This window comes from Myxocyprinus asiaticus, chromosome 23, assembly GCF_019703515.2.
Source record: "Myxocyprinus asiaticus isolate MX2 ecotype Aquarium Trade chromosome 23, UBuf_Myxa_2, whole genome shotgun sequence".
Lineage (NCBI taxonomy): Eukaryota > Metazoa > Chordata > Actinopteri > Cypriniformes > Catostomidae > Myxocyprinus > Myxocyprinus asiaticus.
In genome coordinates this window covers 40,648,084-40,671,407 of record NC_059366.1, presented here as the reverse complement: position 1 = coordinate 40,671,407, position 23,324 = coordinate 40,648,084, and the positions used below count along the sequence as shown (strand labels likewise).

The 23,324-nt window shown below is 37.8% G+C and overlaps 1 protein-coding gene across 1 annotated transcript in view; it reads right to left on the bottom strand.

The window, feature by feature from the left end:
* The window catches only part of LOC127413678 (cadherin-23-like), a 315,190-nt gene that overhangs the window by 99,787 nt on the left and 192,079 nt on the right, over positions 1 to 23,324 (bottom strand). Inside the window, exons 12-14 of the mRNA XM_051650995.1 lie at positions 21,206 to 21,364; positions 4,467 to 4,531; positions 3,149 to 3,386 (exon numbers count right to left, since the gene is read on the bottom strand). Of these exons, the coding sequence (XP_051506955.1) occupies positions 3,149 to 3,386; positions 4,467 to 4,531; positions 21,206 to 21,364 (462 nt within the window). The remainder of the gene's footprint in view (positions 1 to 3,148; positions 3,387 to 4,466; positions 4,532 to 21,205; positions 21,365 to 23,324) is intronic.

The window sequence follows — 23,324 nt, the reverse complement described above, 5'->3', positions numbered from 1 at the left end:
CTTTAATGTAGTAAGCAACTTTTTGTAAGAAACTTGTAAAGTCGTTAACTACTTTTTCAAAAGAGTCAGTCAATCATGTGGCAGCAGTGCAATGCATAAAATCACTCAGATATGGGTCAGGAGCTTCAGTTAATGTTTAAATCAACCTTCAGAATGGGGAACAAAATTTGATCTCAGTGTTTTAGACTGTAGGCCATGATTGTTGGTGCCAGATGGGCTGTTTTGAGTATTTTTGTAACTGCTGATCTCCTGGGATTTTCACACACAACAGTCTCTAGAGTTTACTCAGAATGGTGCAAAAAACATCCAGTGAGCGGCAGTTCTGTGGACGGAAAGGCTACGGTAACTCAGATAACCGCTCTGTACAATTCTTGTGCGCAGAAAAGCATCTCAGAATGCACAACATTTCAAACCTTGAGGTGAATGGGCTACAACAGTTGAAGACCACATCGGGTTCCAATTCTGTCAGCCAAGAACAGAAAACTGAGGCTGCTGTTGACCTACCTGTGTACCTCAGCAGAAATCAAGATTCACCAGACCAGGTGATGTTTTTCCAGTCTTTAACTGTCCAGTTTTGGTGAACCTGTGCCCACTGCAGCCTCAGCTTTCTGTTCTGTTCTAATAAAGTGGCCACTGAGTGTGTCTATATTCAGTTGAAGTCAGAAGTGTATATACACTTTAGCCAAATACATTTAAACTCAGTTTTTCACAATTCCTGACATTTAATCATAGAAAACATTCCCTGTCTTAGGTCAGTTAGGATTACTACTTTATTTTAAGAATGTGAAAAATCAGAATAATACTAGAGAGAATAATTTTGTGGCAGGGCGGAGGGCGGGGCCAGGCCGTGATGCTGCACACCCGGCCCCTAATCAGGCTGATCAAGCCCGAGATGGATAAAGGCGACTGGAGGCAGTTCGAGGGAGAAAGAGAACTACAAGCAGCTGACCTGTATGTGTTTGTGTTAGTCTTTTTGTATAAGTTAACCATTAAATATTATTTATATTGTTAAGCTGGTTCTCATCTCCTCCTTTCCCAAATTTTATCCATCTATATTGTGAAGTGCACCAGTCCCTCCCACAGCAAAGCACCCCCACAACATGATGCTGTCACCCCCATGCTTCATGGTTGTGATGGTGTTATTTGGCTTACAAGCCTCACCCATTTTCCTCCAAACATAACCATGGTCATTATGGCCAAACAGTTACATTTTTGTTTCATCAGACCAGATCTTTGTCCCCATGTGCACTTGCAAACTGTAGTCTGGCTTTTTTATGGCGGTTTTGGAGTAATGGCTTCTTCCTTGCTGAGCAGCCTTTCAGGTTATGTCCATATAGGACTTGTTTTACTGTGGATATAGATACTTGTCTACCTGTTTCCTCCAGCATCTTCACAAGGTCCTTTGCTGTTGTTCTGGGATTGATTTGCACTTTTCGCACCAAAATACGTTCATCTCTAGGAGACAGAATGCGTCTCCTTCCTGAGTGGTATGATGGCTGAGTGGTCCCTTGGTGTTTATACTTGCATACTATTGTTTGTACAGATGAACATGGTACCTTCAGGCTTTTGGAAATTGCTCCCAAGGATGAACCAGACTTGGCTGATTTCTTTTGATTTTCCCATGATGTCAAGCAAAGATGCACCGAGTTTGAAGGTAGGCCTTAAAATACATCCACAAGTACATCTCCAATTGACTCCAATTAGCAAATCAGACGCTAATTGTCTAATTGTCTAAAGGCTTGAAATCATTTTCTGGAATTTTCCAAGCTGCTTAAAGGCACAGTTAACTTAGTGTATGTAAACTTCTGACCCACTAGAATTGTGATATAGTCAATTAAAAGTGAAACAATCTGTCTGTAAACAATTGTTGGAAAAATTACTTGTGTCATGCACAAAGTAGATGTCCTAAATGACTTACCAAATCTATAGTATGCTAATATGAAATCGGTGGATTGGTTAAAAAATGAGTTTTAATGACTTCAGCCTAAGTATGTAAACTTCTGACCTTAACTATCTATCAACCTATCTATCTATCTATCTATCTATCTATCTATCTATCTATCTATCTATCTATCTATCTATCCATACAGTACTGTGCAAAAGTCTTAGGCACATAAGATGTTTAACAAAAACATTTGTCTTAAGATGGTTATTTATATCTTTAGCTGCAGTGTGTCAATAGGTAATATACATTTTAGACTCCCAAACATTCCTTCTGCAAATAGAACAGAAGAACATGTAGCCCTGCAACAGATGGCATGGCCCCACTGAGACCCCCACTGAACATCGAGTCGTCTGGGATTACATGAAGAGACAGAAGCAATTGAGACTAAATATATAGAAGAACTGTGGAAAATTCTCTAAGAAGCTTGGACCGTCCTATCTGCCAACAACCAAGAAAAACTGTGTCCAGGTGTCCCTAGGAGAATTGGTGCTGTTTTGAAGGCAAAGTTGGTCACACCAAATATTGATTTAGCTTTTTTTAAGTTTACTGGACTTTGGATGATGTTAATTGAAAAAATGAAAACTAATTATGGCACTATTTTTGAAGAAATCCTCACTATGCAACATTTTTCACAAGTGCCTAAAATTTTTGCACAGTACTATATATATATATATATATGTGTGTGTGTGTGTGTGTGTGTGTGTGTGTGTGTGTGTGTGTGTGTGTGTGTGTATACTGCTGGTCACACAACTCTGAGCTGCACCTATCGTCAAACTGTCAATCACAGCAAAGATTAGAGCCAACAGCTGAAATTAGTGTGGCTGTCACAGTTAAAAGACAGTTAAACACTAACACAGACACATTGTACAATAACAATGTGAATGACCCACAGCCACAGACCAGTACAGAGCTCAGGCTTGTTTCAGTCCAGTACACTTATAAAGAGAGAGATTTGGCTCCAAACACACATACAATTCACGATGTATAAACCAACTCTCGTCCAAAATTTTTACATTGAATATACTGTTGCACTCAACTGACATAACAATCCATGACGTATTACAAGTCGTATGTCACACATCCACACACAGAGATTCAGAACAGTAGGTAATGGATTCACGCACTCTCGTTTGTTTGTTTTTTTGTTTTTTTGTTTTTTTCTTCCTCCTGTCTTTCTAAACTCCACATCTCTCTGTTTCTCACCCGGGCTCGGATGACCTGCTGTGGTGCCTGTTCGTTCTCCATCAGTGAGCCCACGTACGCCTCCTTTTGGAAGACCGGTGCATTGTCGTTTACATCCATCACATTAATGCGGAGACGACCCGTAGTCTCCTCCCCTCCTCCGTCACGAGCCAATATTGTCAGAGTAAAGCGTCTCATGAGCTCGTAATCCAACCGGTCTCTCAGAGTCACCCAGCCTGTCACAGCATCCAATGAGAACCTGGAGGCAGAGTTAACACACGGAAATGAGTTAACATTAACCAATAAGAGGTGGCAAGAGAGAAAAGACAAATTAATTGACTTTGAAAAAGTAGTAGAATGCAAATGCTATTGCTACACTACTTACTATTTATGAAGTATGCAGCATGTTTACGGTGCACAACATGTACATTTTCTGTATGCATGGAATACCCAAATTACCTACAACATTTGTAGTATAATGCATTTGCCAACTATGGTTTAATAATAATAATAATAATAATAATAATAATAATAATAATAATAATATATATATATATATATATATATATATATATATATATATATATATATATATATATATATATATGCACACACACACACACACACACACATACATGTAACCATCAAAAGTAAAAGGTATTAAAATACATTCCTTGCATCTTGAATACATGAGACCATACACAACTTAATTATTTTAGAAAAAGAAAAATCAAACAATAATATAATAATATTAAAATAAATAATATTTTTACAATTTACAATTTTTCTTAGGGTTATTCAATATGATATGACCAAAATCTGCTTTTTCAAAAGTTTTTCAGCTATTAATAATATTATTAATAATATTAACTTTTTTATTTTTTACTGTCTTCAGATGGTTACACCACTTACGGTAATACACCTTTTACTTCAAGCCCAAGAAAAAGAATATCAAACTGACTTTGAAAACATCATACTGTGGTATGTGTATTTAAGTAATTGTTTTGTGTGAACTTTATTTGTATGCTTTTTTGAATAACTTAATAGATCCGGATAATAAAAATGAGTATTACATCATTCGCCCATATAGAGTATACAGTAGCCTTAACACTACAGTACATAAAGTGCAGTATGCAATAGGCAGTGCACTACTGTTCCATTCCAAAAACATAGCCGATGAAAATCTTTTCCTTAAAAGAAATCAGTCTATAAGAACTGGCAAGAAAGGCATGAAAATCTACAGAGATTTGAATTTAATTAATCAAAATAATTTAATGAATTAAACAGAATGCTTTATCAGTGTGAAAGGCCACAGTATGTTAATGAATGATAATCTCACTGGTCTGGCTCATCACTGAAAAAATAGCGAACCACTCCAAATGTGCCCAAGTCATTATCCGTGGCCTGCAGAGAGAGGGAGAGAGAGAGAGAGAGAGAGAGAGAGAGAGAGAGAGAGAGAGAGAGAGAGAGAGAGAGAGAGTAATGAACTTCCATAAGACATACAGTTTACACTCATGACTGTGTCATTGTGGGAAGTCATTTACCAATGAGTGTTTTAATATTGAGATGAGGGTGTCTGCATCCCCTGTCTAAGCCTACAAAGTACTCTGATCTGCACGATTAACGCTGATACACAAACACACACATATACACACACTTTCAGCATGGCCCATTAGGGGCGGAACTCTCCTCACAGCAGATGGACTGGCATGCTGGTCGCCATGTCATCTACCCTAAAACAACAAAAGCTCACTTTCAGTTTACCTATAACTTATTTTAAATTGCCTTCCATTCATTTGTGCTTAATCATCAGAACTGCCTTTATAAAATAGAGCCAAAGTCTTGAATTAAAAGGTGAAGTGTGTGAGCCACAAACACCACCCAATGGAATGGCAAGAATAATGGTTTTTAAACAGGTTTCCTGAACACTCCCCACATCTTTTATTAGTCAAACAAACAGATAGTCATACCTCAAACTCATGCCATTTGGTAGAGTCAGTGTTGCTGTAATGAGCAGGTCTGGTCTAGAGCAATGCTTAAAATGCCACAAAGACACAGTGTTTACATTTTGAAATGAAAGGGAATAGTTCACCCAAAAATGAAAATTCTCTCATCATTTACTCACCCTCATTCCATCCCTGATATGTATGACTTTCTTTCTTCAGCAGAACACAAATGAAGATTTTTAGAAGAATATCTGAGCTCTGTAGGTCCATACAGTGCAAGTGATTTGTGGCCAGAACTTTCAATCTCCAAAACTTACATAAAGTCAGAATAAAAGTAATCCATACACCAGTGGTTAAATCCACGTCTTCGGAAGCATTATAATGGATGAGGGTGAGAAACAAAGCAATATTTAAATCCTTTTTTACTATCAATCTCAACCTATGACAAGCCCCAACCAGTAGGTGGCTGAATGTGAAAGTGTAGATTTACAGTAAAAAAGGACTTAAATATTGAACTGTTTTTCACCCACATCTATCATATCGCTTCAGAAGATATACATTTAACAACTGGAATCGTGTGGGTTACTTGTATGCTGTGATATGTAAGCAATGACACGTAAAAACACAAACACTGTCACTGACATATGCAGAATTACTTAAAGTTGGATATGGTATCTAGTCAACAGCACACATACTCCCAAAATGACAATAAATTTCATAGTAAATACAGCACAGGAACATGTACTGAAATCTCGTTAATGTAGTGGATATGTAAAAAATAACAGGGTATGAGCGATATAAAAGGAGTGTGCGAGAGTGTGTAGCCAAATGAAGTTGCACAGATATGCCTAAGGGAAACAGATTCAAAACCTGACTTGTATCTTTATGCAAAATAACATAAAAGTGGAAAAAACAAGCTACCATAGAAACAACAGCACAGCTGTGTGTGTAAAAGAAAATTAGAATATGAGAAATGGTGCTTCTCTTTTCCGTCACACGCATGCACACGCGCACACACGCACACACACACACACCCACGCAGTTTAACATCTGCTAGATCCTGATATAGAGAGAATTCGTTTTCTTATGGAAATGATAATCCATCAGATGTGCAGGTGTGTTACAAGCAGATTTTCGCTCTTTGTGAATGTGTTGTTGGAACTTCATTTGTTAATCTTACAAAGATATCTAGGTGAATGGGTGTTTTGCATCATAGCAAGCCTGATCTCATGAAACTTATGTGACTGTGGTGACATTTTCGCAAATTTAAATTATGTGGTTCCTTACATTGCGGCAGTTCAGAGGTGAAATATTCATTGTGTGGCACTAAAACTGAGCTACATTTTCTCCCAAACAGATTTTTTTTTGTTGTTGTTTTTTTGTTTGTTTTTTTGTTTAATGCTCTATTGAGTTTTAAATCAACATAACCTATGCCTGCTCTAAACCTTAAACCTAAACCTAACCGATAGTGTCATAAAAAGCAAATGTGAGATGAAAAGCACAATTGCTGAAGCAACCACGTCAATTTGTGGTGCTTCTATTACACTTTCGGCTTACGTGTCGACTTCCGTGCTCTTCAGAACTCGTATCCCAGTCCTTTGCATAGCAAGCGTATATAGTATAGCAAGTATATAGTGTTTTAGTGCTATGTTCATGTGCTATTCTGGCAGTATTCTGACTGTAGAGTCCATATTGGGTGTTTGTCACATTTGATGAAATCCTATTTGATGTGTATGAATCTCAGAGCTCATTTATACAGCATGATAGGCTCTGTAACAGACTAAATTAAGCAGATCCTGATTGAAATGAGATGCTTCTTAAAGGGATAGTTTATCCAAAAATTTAAATTCAGTAACACTTTACAATAAGGTTCCATTTGATGACATTAGTTTACAACATTAGTTAACATGAACTAACAATGAACAATACTTATTAAGCATTTATTAACCTTAGTTAATGCTAATTTCAACATTTACTAATACATTAAAAAAAAAATAATAATAATTTATTTTAACATTAGTTAAATCACTATGAACTAACATGAACTAACAATAAATAATTGCATTTTTATTAACTAACATTAACAAAGATTAATAAATGCTGTAATAAATATATTGTTAATTTTTAGTTCATGATACCTAATGTTAACAAATGGAACCTTATTGTAAAGTGTTACCAAAAATTCTCTCATCATTTACTCACCCTCATGCCATCCCAGATGAGAGTGAGAACACAAATGAAGATTTTTAGAAGAATATCTGAGCTCTGTTGGTCCTCAAAATGCAAGTGAATGGTGGCCAGAACTTTCAATCACATAAAGGCAGCATAGAAGTAATCCATTAGACAGTGGTTAAATCTATGTTTTAAAAGTATAAAAGTAATCTATAAGACAGTAGTTAAATCAGTGGTTAAGACAGTGGTTAAATCCATGTCTTCAGAAGCAATATGATAGGTGTGGGTGAGAAACAGATCAATATTTCAGTGCTTTTTTACTTTATATCTCCACCTTTGACCAGCCCTGACCAGTAGGTAGCTGAATGTGAAAATGAAAGTGTAGATTTACTGTAAAAAGGACTTAGATATTGATCTGTTCCTCACCCACACCTATCATATCGCTTCTGAAGACATGGATTTATCCACTGTCATGGATTACTTCTATACTGACTTTATGTGATTTTTGGAGATTCAAAGTTCTGGCCACCATTCACTTGCATTGTGAGGACCAACAAAGCTGAGATATTCTTCTAAAAATTTTAATTTTTGTTCTGTAGAAGAAAGAAACTCATACACATCTGGGATGGCATGAGGGTGAGTAAATGATTAGAGTTGGTTTAGTTAGTATGATTAGTTTTGGATGAACTTTCCCTTTAACAGCTTTGCTTTTTTTTCAGGATGCTAATGTTAAAGAAATAGTTCACTCTCAGTTCCCTGTGAAGAATATTTTAAAAATTCACCTTCCAAGGAAGAAATAAAGTCACACAGGTTTAAAACAACATTATGGTGAGTAAATAATAACCAAATTATTATTATTATTATTATTTTGGGTGAACTACTCCTTTAACATCAAGATAAGCGTATGGTGTAAGGGCATGTTGTCTAATTTCTCTTTCTCTCTCTCTCTCTCTCTCTCTCTCTTTCTAATGGATCATGGCTGGGTTCTGGTAATGGAGTTTCAGTTGACTGGCGGTGCTGTTGGTGTGCAGGGTCACAGAGTGTTGTGAGTGTGCATTTCTGTCAGTGCCACTATTAGAATCCATGATTCAAACATGCCCTTATGACAACCTCACCCTCTGTGTGTGTATGTGGGTGTGTGTGTGTATGTACTGATTATGGCCACTTTTCGACTGACAACTCACAACAGTGAATTCAGCCAACCAACCAAAGCAGTTTATTATAAAGATTTCAAGCAGAGTTTGACCGGAATATGGGTAGAAACCACCGGACCATAAAGTTCACTTCACTCATCTTAATAATCAAATAAATAGCCAGACAGAAACTGTGCATGCAGAACTCCGTAGAAGTCTTCGCAGACTTCGGCAGAATTGCAACATCTGTCATTTACAATAGTTCTACACATTCCCAACCCCCTTGCATGTTTGTTTTTTTAAATATTATGGCTTTTTTTGATGGTGATTTCAGCTAATAGTGTATTTCTCTCTGCTCTATTTAAAGCAATTTGCCATGTTTTAATCCCTTCTGCAGAATTCCACAGATTATCCTTCAAAATCAGTGCAAAAAATATGAAAAAAAGTCATAATAAATAAAAAGACATAGTGATGAGAGAGAGAACAAACGTATAAAAGATTGGAGGAAAACTAAATAAAATAAAGAACAAATAATAAAAAAGACCACACAAATGAACAAAAACAGACAAACAAAAGAACAAAACAAAAATTGAAAAAATTAACAAATAAACAAAGAAAGAACAAATCAATTAATGACTATTCAATAACAAAAGAAAAAAGAAACAAAGAACAAACAAACAAATAAAAGAATAACTGAACTAAAACAAACAGAAAAACAAATGAAAAAAATAAACAGAAATAACAAAAAATGAATGACAGAATAAAAAAAAATTAAAGAAACAAAGAACAAGCAATCAAATGAAGGAACAAACAAATGAAAGAACAAATTAATGAATAAAACAAACAAAAGAGGGCTCAAATGAACAAAGAGGCAAACAAAAGAACAAAACAAATGTTCTAACAAAATGCAATAATAAATTAATTAAGCAGACTGAACAAATAAAAAAATAAACAAAGATAAAAGAAGAAAATAATATACAAAGAACATAATAAACAAATGAAAGAACAAACAAAAGAAGAAAAGACAGAAGTAAATAATGAACAAAAAATAAAATAATAAATGAAATAAACTGACTTAAAAAATATTGAATAAACCAACAAAATAACAACCAACTAACCAATACAAGAATAAATGAATCAACAAAAATAACAGAAACAGAAAACAAACAAAGAATGAAAGAATACAAAGTCCCCATTGTGCCGTGTTCCACAAACAAATTCATCTCCTTTTCTTCACTCTCTTCCATACTTTTCTCCTCTCTTTCTTTATCTCTCTCTCCCTTTATATCACTCAGTGTGATTGACAGGCCTATAAGTTCAGTGATGACAATGCCAGGGCTCAGGGTGTTAGCGTGACAACAGTCGCTATGATGACAGGGGACTTAATGAAGGGCAGGTGAGACAGACAGGGATCAGAAAGGAGAGAGGATGGCAGAGATGATAGTCATCTCATTCTCTTCCATCCATTCCTTCTTCCTGCCCTATTTTTCTCCTCATTTGGCAAAGACAAACACAAATACACACCTCAAACTCTAGACAGTGGGCCAACAGAAACACAAAGACACTGAACTTCAGTCAAAGAACAGGAACGGAGACAACATTGAATGTGGACCTGATATTTTGGATCAAACCATAAAAAGACAATTCTCTCTTGAATGACAGATGTCAGACAACATTTCAGTGTGCATGAAAACAGAGTGACAGCAGAGTAAGGAGAAACCATCTATCTCCAAACATCCATATGTTCCACCTGTGGCAGATGTGACAACAGAATGAAAGACTGTTTAGGGCTCAACAGTAAGGATTTGTTTCTGCTGGCCTGGTCATTTAAATGTGCCCTGCCAACATTTTCACCGGCCCCCACAACAAAAACAAAAATATTAGGGCTATTGATTTAATGCATTAATTCAGTGTAATTAATTATACAAAAAAATAACTAAAAATTAATGCAATTAATCATGCCCTCGGACCACAAAGGCAGATTCACCTTCATGTTTCTACAAGTCTCGGTCAGCAGGGGGCAGTAAGCACAACTCCAGCTGAACAGGCAATGTGCAGCTGTCAAGACAACAAACCACATTAAAGCCCAAAGTGTACATTGGCCAAACGCGAATGCGAGGCGTATGCATGCAGGATGCATGACGCAAATTTCGTCATCAGCAGAGTGCTTGTGCACTGAACACGTACAGCCCGATTTTTTCTAACCAGACGTACTTGAACGCACAGTATGCACATGCGTGAGGAATTTTTTGCACTAATTAGAGGGTCCACAAGGAGGCAATACTGACAACCGAGCCGTTGCTGTTACAAAGAAGTGCTAGAAGAAGATGTAATCATCACTAAACATCAGGAGACTAAGGTGGAAACAACAGTGGATGTGCATGTCAAGAGCACATGTGTGAGGTCAGGAGATACCTGCATTTATATAACTCGAGTCTGAAGGAATATAAAGTACATAGATGCGTCCTTAGAAAAGCCTGTATAATACGTCTACCTCGGACAGATTGATGAGTTCAGTTGCAAAATACATTGTTGTGGACTGTAGCCAATGAAAGGCTTATGTTCAATGATATGGAAATAAACAATATATTTACTTCTAAAACTAGTTTTTGCATTTCCTAATCAATGCTTTACTCATCTGCCACAATTATGTAATGTATTTTAATTATCTGAATTATTATATTTCTTATATATTATATTTAAAATTATTTGACTAAAATTATTTTATCATAATTTATTTAATTATTTTTATTTGGGGGCCTTTCTTGGCAAATATTTATATATGCAATTAATTGCAATTAATTAATCAGCAAATTATGTTTATTTAATTCATTTAAAAATGTTAATCCATTGACAGCACTAAAAATATATATATTTACATTTTTCAACATTTTTTAAATGTGCCAGGAAAACAATATGAATATTTTTCATTGAACGTAAAAGGGATAGTTCACCCAAAATTGAAAATTCTGTCATGATTTAATCAACTCATGTCGCTCCAAACCTCTTTGACTTTCTTTCTTTTAAAATCTGTGCTTGTAAGCTAGATAACATTGACTTGGTATATTATAAATATACTGTAAATAAATAAATATTTCAATCAGCAGAATTTGCAACAACAATGTACAAAATACATCACAGAATGGCATAAAAACACATGTAGATAATCAATGGATATAAAACATAGTAAAAATGCATACAGCAAGTGACATTTCTGTCAACTGGCCCCAAACTCTTTCACACTGGCCTCAGGTCTTTTTTATTATTATTGAGCCCTGCTGCTGAAAATGGAACTAGACCCTTAAGTGAGTGTGTGATAGAAAGAGTATTAGTCTCGGTGGTCAGAGTGAATCTATGACTCAGCTGTTTAGATCTATTAGTGACATATTAATCCAACTGAGTAATCTACCAAAACACACTCACACATTTCTCACCCTGAGGACCTAAAACATTTATAGAGATTAGCTGAAATATGTCTCCACAATTAAGCTAAATCTGACAAAAATTATTTTTGGCTACATCTTCTAAGGGAAAGGTGATTCATAAATACAGTAAACAATGTTTTATTTTTATTCTAAACATGCAAAAAAAGTTTTCTTCTATGGGAAAGTTTAGGGTTAGTCCAAAGTATATTATATAGGTTTTATGTCCTCTTTTAGAAATAAATCTTACAGTATATCCTCTTTTAGGTAGCTGGAGAAACATGTGTATATGGGTGTGTTTGTTAATGTGTCAATGCATGCCAAATATATCAAAATATATCAAATGTGTATTCACAGAATTTAGTTTGAAACCTTTGTTTCAGAAATACCCCTAATCTTCTTCAAATCACAGTAACATAATGCTGATTGCTTAGTGTTATAAGCAATGGTGGTTCTAGAGGGGTAGCCCAGCGGGGACAGCGATCAGACTGATCAAGGTACTGTGAAAAAATCCTGACACTGCCCCTGGTTATAGGAACATTTATTTTATATATGCACACACACCAAAACCGTGATAGTATAACTGATGTGCACACACAGTTTACATAAAGACACACACCAACAATTGCTCGCCATTTGATGAACACATACTCTTACCAACAGCCTGGATGATCAAGACACTGTTCAAACAACTTCCTGTCTCTCTCCCACTATTTAATTCTCTTCAATTTCTGTCCTCCAGTGTGTCTAATTCATTACATCCCTGATATCAAATCTCTTTGATTTCTGTATTAAAATGTAATTTCACTGGCAGGGATTATTTTAAATTTGAGATTTATCAGCATATATAATGACAATGTAATAACAACATAGTAACACTGTAATAAGAACATAATAACAAACCAAAAATCGAGAACACCTCTTTTTTTTACTGTTTTGAATAGAGTTTCATATTGCAATTAATCTCACATGCATTTAACTGTGATGGTTGTTTCACTAACGCAGAAATTTTAATTTTTTCCGGTCTGATCGGATTAGACCAAATGCACAATCAGACAGCTCCATGTCAAAATGATGACAAGGTGTAAAAGTTGGCATAAAGTTGCCAGAAGCTGGTGAGAGGATTTCTGGCTGGAGCCAAAACACAAAATGTACATCAGAATTCAGTGGTCTTATTAATAAATGGGCAAAAGAAATGGCTGCAATTTAAACTAAATAAACTAGAGGAATATAATTCTAATATATATTTCAAATAGCTGAAACATCACAGAACAGGAAAGACAAGTGCTGCCTCAGGGCTAAGTCTGAGTCTTATCAACTGTTTACTGAATAAACCTTTTACAGCAATTAGATAAAAACACACATACACACAGAGACAAACACACACACACATGATCGTCTTAACAGACTGGAGGACAGTGATAAGAAAATTAGTAAAATTGTGATTTAAAGAGAGAGGAAGAAAAGAAGGAGAAATGAGACAAAACGAAGAAGTGATGTAGACAGAGAGAGAGAGAGAGAGAGAGAGAGAGAGAGAGAGAGAGAGAGAGAGAATGAGAGAGAGAGCGAGAGAGAGAGAGAGAGAGAGAGAGAGAGAGAGAGAGAGATCAGCTTTCCGTTCCGATTTGGTCATAACAACAACAACAACAACAACAACAAGAAAGATATATTAAAATAAGTGCAAAAGAACCAACTTACAAAAACTACATCAGAACAGAGAGATAGGCAGTGTGAATATGAGGTCTGTATAGCCAACAGCTATATTTTATAGACATACCATAATCAGCAAATGTCCTCCATATTCCTGCTCTTTATGATTAAAGGAGAAAAAATTGATTGAAAGGGAAAGAGAGATAGAGGAGAGGAGCAATTGAGAGAAATTGAGAACTATTTGAGAAATAAGTTTATTCTACTCCTTTCTTGAAGGGAAAAGAGAAGCTTGGACATTCTGGCTAACATCTCCTTTTGTGTTTCATGAAAAAACATATAGTCATATTGCCATATCTGAATATTTACACATACACAAATACATAAACTAATCAAAACTTTCACCTCAAGGAGAAATTATGTGATTAAACAAACAAACATAAATAAACTACAAAACCGTTCTTCCCAACAAACATACACACAAAAAAACAAAACAGAAACAATGAATGAACCAACACATTTTACACAAACACAGAGACACTCAAAGGGATAGAAATCCATTATTGCTATAATGTCTGAAAGAAAAGAGAGTGTATAAATGCAAGTGAAAACATTAGGACATGCAGAAATGCAAACAAACTGCAGCCAAAAGCCAGACTGAAAACAAAGAAGCAATTTAGCAATATGAGCAGACCTCATCTCATGAGACACATACACACTAAATCACTATAAATATTTATAATGATAACCACTGCCATCACTGATAAATATTAAACAATGCCTGTGTGACGCTCCTGTTCTACCTGCTCTGTACGGGACTTGAACTGGCGTTTCTAGCATTGGAGGTGGGTGCGCTAACAAGGAGGCTAAAGGCTACAGCCTCTAGTGTCAATCACTAGTGCACCTCTTGAGGTCAGGAGAGTGAGGTTGATACACATTGCACAGCTATCTATCAGCTGGCTACCATTACACTCACCCCCATAAACCTCACTCCCATCCGGGTCACGGCACCATTGTGAAACCCTTGTTCTACCCGCTCCGTACGGGACTCGAACCGGCGTCTCCGGCATTGGAGGTGGGTGCGCTAACAAGGAGGCTAAAGGCTACAGCCTCTAGTGTCAATCACTAGTGCACCTCTTGAGGTCAGGAGAGTGAGGTTGATACACATTGCACAGCTATCTATCAGCTGGCTACCATTACACTCACCCCCATAAACCTCACTCCCATCCGGGTCACGGCACCATTGTGAAACCCTTGTTCTACCCACTCCGTACGGGACTCGAACCGGCGTCTCCGGCATTGGAGGTGGGTGCGCTAACAAGGAGGCTAAAGGCTACAGCCACTAGTGTCAATCACTAGTGCACCTCTTGAGGTCAGGAGAGTGAGGTTGATACACATTGCACAGCTATCTATCAGCTGGCTACCATTACACTCACCCCCATAAACCTCACTCCCATCCAGGTCACGGCACCATTGTGAAACCCTTGTTCTACCCACTCTGTATGGGACTCGAACTGGCGTCTCTGGCATGGGAGGTGGGTGTGCTAACAAGGAGGCTAAAGCCTCTAGCGTCAGTCGCTAGTGTACCTCTTGAGGTCAGGAGAGTGAGGTTGATGCACATTGCACAGCTATCTATCAGCTGGCTACCGTTACACCTGTGTGTGTGTACGCATATGGACACATGCTCTAGCAAGCCCCCAACAGACGGTGTGTATGGGGTTGTGTGAGACATGACTTTATTGTGTTATACCGCAAACATGTTAGAAATTTATTATTATTTTTTGGGAGACTTATGCTCAAAACAAGTACAAAAATCTGTCTATGGAGCAAGACAGATAGTAAATGGGGTACAACAGGGCTAAAGCATCCCAAAATATCCCCAAAGGTGGTTTTGTCAGATACATGGGTAAAATGATGGGTACAAATTTGTCCCCAAACTATAGCTAAGTACGTATACACACACACACACACACACACACACAGCTGTGCCATGTGAGCAGTGATTCTGTAGTGAGACACAGTGGACTAACACAGAGGCTTGTTTCTGCTGACAATGTTAGGGGAGCTGTCCATCCGTGTAATGCTGAAACTACAGAAAAATGTGTGTGTGAAATGTGAGGCTTAGTTGTTGTTCATTCCAGTGCATGTAACTGTAACAAGTGTATCGTAAGCTGCTTTGGTTAAAAGTGTGTGCTAAATGACTTCTTAGCTATTAACTAAAGCTACCTGCATCACAGTGGTTGTGTTTTGAATCACACCTGTTTCAGAAGCTCAATGGAAAAATGGCACGCTGTGAAGGTATTGAGCCATGCATCTAATGCTGGTTTTTACAGGCGTTTCAGTAGGCCCTATACAGCCGGATCTCAGCACGAAATGCAATTAAATTAATTAAATAAAACAGCTTTTATGATGATGTTAAATAGGCAGACAGCATTGATTCACAATTCAAATTAATATGTGCTTGTGCTAAGTGATTGTTAAGGATTAAGGAGGCAATAAAGAGGCTAAATTGGGTGAACTTGCTTGAAAGAGTGTTAAAGAGGCCATATCATTAAAAAGAGGATTTACTTTGAAAAGGCTAACCAATGTGTTGTTTCTGGCTGTGTGTAGCACCTGCCGCTCTGCATATCCTTCTAAACGATCCCTGTGTTTGGAAATAATCACTGAAGTTTATTCTTGACAAGATCCCTGATCATTCAACCTGATCTTCACAGTTTGTATGGCACATTTAAACACAGATTGTTTCAGCCTGATTTTAATGAAAAATATGTGACTGTGTTGCCATTTTTGCAAAATGGTAATACATGGTTCCTTACGCATATCACGACAGTACCGAGGTGAAATGTCCACTGTGTGGCATTAAAAGCAAGTTTCATTTTCTCCCAAAGAGATGAGGATTTTAAGGATAGTGCTCTATTGTGTTGTGAGTGTAATTTCTGATGTTTGTGAGTGCATGCTCTTCAGTCATAATTTGCAAGTTGAAAGTGTCTCCAGCTCTCTTACAAACACTCTCGCACACTCATGGCACAGAATCCAGCAAACTCTACAGCAGTCTAAGCTCTTTAGGCTGGGTTCCCAGGCACAGATTAAGTTGAAAGTTGGACTAAAAACGGCATTTAAAGGAACAATCAGCTCTGACAGTGTGAGCTGCTCCAGCACTCGGTTTAATGCGTGTCTGGAAATATACTTCTGATACTGTGCATACAAATGTATCTGAAACGTAAAGATTAAACACATCGAAATTAAACTAAAGTTTAACAAATGATGATAAAAAGGATGAACATCCATCATAATGAGCCAGAGCTGACAGGTATCTGACAGGTATGTAAATGTGTATGTCGGAACATATGGATATGTCGTGTATGTGTGTGACAGTCCATTTCCTTTCATAAACTGCTCTAGTCAGTTACCGCAGCACATTAGCAGCAGTCCAAACATCTGTTTAAAAAGACACAACTCACCCTGGCCATCAAACACACACACACACACACACACACACACACACACACACACATGGGAGACAACATATGTTTTCAAAAGAGAAGCAGACAAAACAAATTTTTTTTTGATTTTCTGATGAAAATGTATTGTAAGTAATTCTTGCCCATGCAAAAATGTACTGTCCTGGTGCTAAGGTGTTATAGGTGATGGCCAGGGTATTCCTATACCATTTATATAAGGTTTTCTGAATGGTGTTAAAGGGATAGTTCACCCAAAAATGAAAATTCTCTCATCATTTACTCACCCTCATGCCATCCCAGATGTGTATGACTCTCTTTCTTCTGCAGAACACAAATGTAGATTTTTATAAGAATTTCTAAAAATCTAAAGCTCTGTAGGTTCATACAATGCAAGTGGATGGGTGCCAAAATTTTAAAGCTCCAAAATCCACATAAGGGCAACATAAAAGTACTCCAGGCTACTCTGGTGGTTAAATCCATATCTTTTGAAGAATACGTGTGGGTGACAAAAAGATCAATATTTAAGTCCTTTTTTTACTATAAATTATCCTCCTTGCTCAGTCAATCTCCATTTCACTTCACTTTCCCATTCTCATTCTGTTTTTGGTGATTTATATTTTTCATGCATATTGCCCCCCTGCTGGGCAGGGAGGAGAATTTATGGTAAAAACTGACTTAAATATTGATCTGTTTCTTACCCACACCTATCATATCGTGTCTGGACACGTGGATTGAACCACTGGAGTCGTATGGATTACTTTTATTCTTCCTTTATGTGGATTTTGGAGCTTCAAAATTGTGGCACCCATTCACTTGCATTGTGAGGACCAACAGAGCTGAGATATTCTTCTAAAAATTTTTGTTCTGCAGATGAAAGAAAGTCAAACACATCTGAGGATGAGTAAATTATGAGATAATTTTCATTTTTGGGTGAACTATCCTTTTAAGTGCTGCTATGCAGTTACTAAGACTTGTCCTCCAAGTTTTTATGATATTCTGGTCCGTAGATATGATTCGGGTTTGTCTTTCAGTGTAAGCTTATAGGATTTCTTTGTCTTTTTAATAGTCTGCCAGGCAAAAAACTGCAAGAGGTATTATTTAGAAATTTAATAAATGGAGACAGGCAGAGATGGACTTATACTTACTATAGCCAATAGTGATCTGTGTCTAAGAACATAATAATCAAGCAACTATTTAAAGCCCACATTCAACCCTTTACAGCAGCCATTTCAAGTTTCACAACAGGTAGAGATGAAAAAGAAAAAGAGAGAGAAAAAGAAAACAAGTGTGTAAACATGAAGCTGCTTCTACATAACTCTGTGTTAGCATGCCCCCAGGGCACTAAGGGTAAAGTTACCACTCAATTGACTTTACAAGCTGCTACATGTAGCAAGTGAGCCAGTGACATAGAGCAGACAGCAGTTATCGACATAACAGCCACACACAGAGATGGAGAGGACGGGAAGAGAAAGGTGGAGAGAACTGAGCACCAGGTCACTCCTTAGCAAATGCTAAGAACACAAACTGAGATTTTTAGGAGAATATCTCAGCTCTGTAGGTCCATACAATGCAAGTGAATGGTGATCAGACCTTTGCAGCTCTGAAAATCACAAAGTAAACATAAAAGTAATCCATACGACTCCAGAGGTTAAATCCATATCTTCAGAAGCAATATAATAGACGTGGGTGAGAAACAGAACAATATTTAAGTCCATTTTTTACTATAAATCTCCACTTTAACTCTAACTTTCAGACATGAAAGTGAAACTAAACAGGCACCATATGTGAATTTCAGATGTAAAAGTGAAAGTGGAGATTTAGAATAAAAAAATGACATGATCAGTTTCTCACCTACACCTATTATATCGCTTCTGAAGATATGGATTTAACCACTGAAGTCTTATGGATTACTTCTATATTCTTTATGTGATTCTTGAAGCTACAAAGGTCTGATCACAATTCACTTGAATTATATTTGGACATACAGAGCTGAAATATTTGTCACAGATGCTAACAATGGTAAAGAGCAGAGGACCCAAACGCTAGAGGACAATAATGAGCTTTACTGAAAAATAAACAGAAACAGAAAAACAAAGCTCTCACGATGGAGAGAAAACAGTAAATAGCAGAAACAAAATGCTTAAGCTAGAAACAAAACATTCTCATAAGGGAGAAAAGGAAATACAAAAACTAATAGACAAATAACCAAAATGACCGAAATAACGCGACAGGAGGTGCAAGACTCGACCGATATGGCGAAGTAGAGACAATGAACTGACAGGGTTCAAGGAGGGATACCAGGGAACACAGGTAGGGACCATAAACTATTAATCAAACAGGTAACAAGGCAAACGAGAGGGTGGGGTTACCACTAAAGACAAGAGAGACACAAATGCACAAGGAAATGAGAACACTCAAAACCAAGTGCATTCACATAGCATGAGACAAAACACAAGTACCTGGACTCAGAGTAAATAAACCAAACCAACCGAAGTGGCTGAATCCAGGCACAAGACATTAAACAGACATGGAACACGTACATGTCAGTGCTCTGCCACAAAGGGAAAAAAAAAACAAAAAAAAACAAAGGGCAGCACCCTGACAATATACTTCAAAAAATCTTTGTTTGTGTTTTGCTTAAGATAGAAAGTCATACACATCTGGGATGACATGAGGGTGAGTAAATGAGAGAATTTTCATTTTTGGGTGAACTATCCCTTTAAGACTTCTGAAGCCATAAAATAACCTTGTGTGATGAAAAGAAAGAAATTTACATAATTATTTATTGGAAGTCTTGCCCTACATTGTAGCTCTCAAATCAAATGACACCAGTAGATGCTTTTTGTCAGGTTTAAATTATGTAATAAGTACAGTAACTATTTTTTATATATTTTCATAATGCTTTTTTTTTTTTTTTTTTTTCATTTTGGAGCTTGACAGACCCAGACCTTTTTTTTTTTTTTTTTTTTTTCAATTGGAATGCCCAATTCCCAATGCGCTCTAAGTCCTCATGGTGGCGTAGTGACTCACCTCAATCCGGGTGGCAGAGGACAAATCTCAGTTGCCTCTGTGTCTGAGACTGTCAATCCACGCATCTTATCACGTGGCTTGTTGAGCGCGTTACTGCGTAGACGTAGCACGTGTGGAGGCCCACCATATTCTCCGCGGCATCCACGCACAACTCACCATGTGCCCCATCGAAAGCGAGAACCACACATTATAGCGACCACGAGGAGGTTACCCCATGTGACTCTACCCTCCCTAGCAACCAGGCCAATTTGGATGCTTAGGAGACCTGGCTGGAGTCACTCAGCACGCCCTGGATTTGAACTTGCGATTCCAGGGGTGGTAGTCAGCGTCAATACTCGCTGAGTTACCCAGGCCCCCCCAACCTTTATACTTTCTTATATGGAAATTATATATAAGAATATATGGACAAGAATTATATTACATGGCAAAGAGCATACAGGAAATTCACCTTTTGTTTTCCATGCAACACATTCAGATTGGAAGGACCTGAAGGTCAGTAAATAAGTACATTTTTATTTTTGGGTGAACTTTTCCTTTAAAATTAAAGGGAGGAATATTTTGGTTTTGTGTTTTATGAAGTATTTCCCTGCAAAATATCACCATCATTTTAGGCCCGGTCATTGCATTTGGGTTACTCCTCAAAGTCCTTGGATTGCTCTTCATAAATAAAGTTAGAATGCAGAAGGACTGATGTAGAATTAGTTTTAATGATTAGTATGATAAATATCAGTGCTCACAGACACCAGTACAGCACTTACTGTATTCCAGGAGCTTCTTTGTGTATCCAAAGCTGGACTGTGTATTGATCAGTATTGATTTCCATTCCATCCAACAATGCCAGTGTGATAGTGACAGAGGAAAGTAATAATAGGCTGAATTTATGAGCAGCATGTGGCTGTTCACAGTGATTTATGCTCTGTTCTGCTCATAGTGTGAGATGACCTTCAGCGCTGGAAGACAGTCTGTATGTTGAAATTAAATAAATGATGCTGACCCAGTGAAAGGGAAAGAAATGTAACAGATATCACAGAGTTCTAGATGAGAACCAGGGCTCTGCCATCTGGGACACATGTTTAAAAGGGAAACCTTAGTAGTCAATGTTACAAGCAACTTAAGCTTTCAAAGCCACGCGCCTGGTCTTTGATTAGTTGTGTGAAGTGTGCATCAATGTGACAGAAAACAATTAGCTCAGTCTTGTAGTGTGCTCTTGAAATTCTTTGTAGCCAACATGTGTAAAGGTAACGGACAAGTGTGTGTGTGTGTTCACCTTTATCTGAACCAAAGATGTTCCAGGATCGGTGCTCTCCGGTAAACTGATGTTGTAAAGCGTCTGACTGAATATCGGCCTGTTGTCGTTCTCATTAATGAGGTCGATGAAGACTCGAGCGAACCCCACATGCTCAGACAGAGACTCATTGGCATAAAGCTGGAGAAGAAAATAGAAGAGTGACTACATCAGATCTTCAGTGTCGTGAGCTGTCTTCATGTTGTGCTGAGGTTCGGCCACTTCGGTCTAAGGTGTTGGGTGTGTGTGTGGCCGAACTCTCTTGGACAGGTTTCCTTGTTTTTGTCACCTGTTGCGTGCATCACATGCCGTTTGCCTCATGATGTATGCTCAGGTTTCGTTTAGTGTGAGAATGCGTGGCATCGCTTTGTTTGGCATTGCTACGCATTCTCTTGTCTTGTTTGGCATGGGTGTCTATTGCCTCATTGTCTTGGCGATGTGCGCTCATGCCATTTGGGTGTTTTGTTGGCTTGTGAGAGCACGTGGTTTTGTTTTGTTTCTGTATCGCCGCGTTTCTCTTTGTCTTACGTCATGCCCCGCCTCCTTGTTTGCCCATTATTAGTATATTAGTCACACTTGCCCTGTCTTGTTAACCTGTTGATTTCTCTCCCTATTTTAGCCTCGTGTGTGCTGTCCAGTGCCAGTTCGTCTTGTGTGTATTCCAGCCAGTCCTGTTCGTTGGTCTTGTTAATCGGTCTTGTTTCCAGTCTTGTGTTCAGTCTTCCGTGTCAGTCCTGTTTCCCCCCACCTGGTTCCTGTTTCGGTCCGGTCGGTCCTGTTTCCCTCTGCCCCAGCCTGGATTTTTCCCCTTCGGGGTAGTTTATGTTTGTTTTTCCCCCTTGTGGGAGCTTTATGTTGGTTTTGTTTTTTGGTAAATAAATCCCCTTTTTTAACTCTGCTTTTGGGTCCTGCCTCTGCATTTCCAGACACCGTGCCATTCCGGTGTTGTGTCAAAATCGATGACCTATTGAAATCTGTTACAAGAGGCCGCTGTTCAGTAAGTTTTCGTGTGAGAACGCTTCCTGTGCTTGTGCTCAGTGAGCATCACCGCACGCTGACAAGTGACGCAAGAAACAGGCAGGGCTGTTAAAGGCATACAGATTTCTTAAAGACACATGCTATGATAAGCGATCCATATACCATTGTGTGTTTTACTTTTAATATTGTTGTTCTTAATTACTTGTATTATTCAGTTTTTTATAGTTTATTTGTGCACAAAATACATTTGTATTATTGTCTTTGTTCTTCATCTTACATCTATTCACCACACTTACTCTGGTGATATATCCCCTCAGTGTCCCCTACATTGGTCTATGAAAAGCAGGTACACCAATGCTGACAGTAAATATTACATTATATTGATATTCGAGGCTTTCACCCCTCTTTAATTTAATCTTAGTGTGTCTAATGATCACCAAACTCATTCAGGTGATGTCTAATCTATTCAGTGTTATCCTCTAAAAGATTTATTCTTATGGTATATGATGAAATATATAGAAACAGCAGGGTCACCAAATCTGACTGTACATTAGAGATTACCAAAATATGTTACCCCTCTTTAATTTCAACTAAGTGTGTCTAATGTTCACCAAACTCATTCAGGTGATGTCTTATCTCTTCAGTGTTGTCCTCTAAAAGATTTATTCCTGTGGTATATGACCATGTTTAGACGGAGGGGTCATCAGGAAACTGACTTTGACATTGACAGCCCTCATTATGTTATCGTCCGAGGGGGGGGGGGGGGTCTGTGAGTGGGGGAGGCACATGGGGGGGCCAGGCTTCTGTCAGGCTTCGGGCCCCCCCTCTAGAACCGCCACTGATTCCCAGCGCAATTCTGATGGAACCATCTGCTGCAGTTGTCACCGATTTCGGCACAACACCGGGCCAGTTGGAGCAGTTACAGTTTCTTTTTCCACTGTGGTGCTGGGACATCAGGAGAATGTGCATAACAGATCCGTCTGTTGGCAACGGCATGAGAGGTAAACATTGGAGCAAGTGCGGCGCGCTATGGAGGATGATCTAATATTAAAAAAAAATGTCAAAATCGTGTCAAAAAATAAAAAGTAAAATAAAGAGAAAAGGTTGAGAGATTTACCATCAT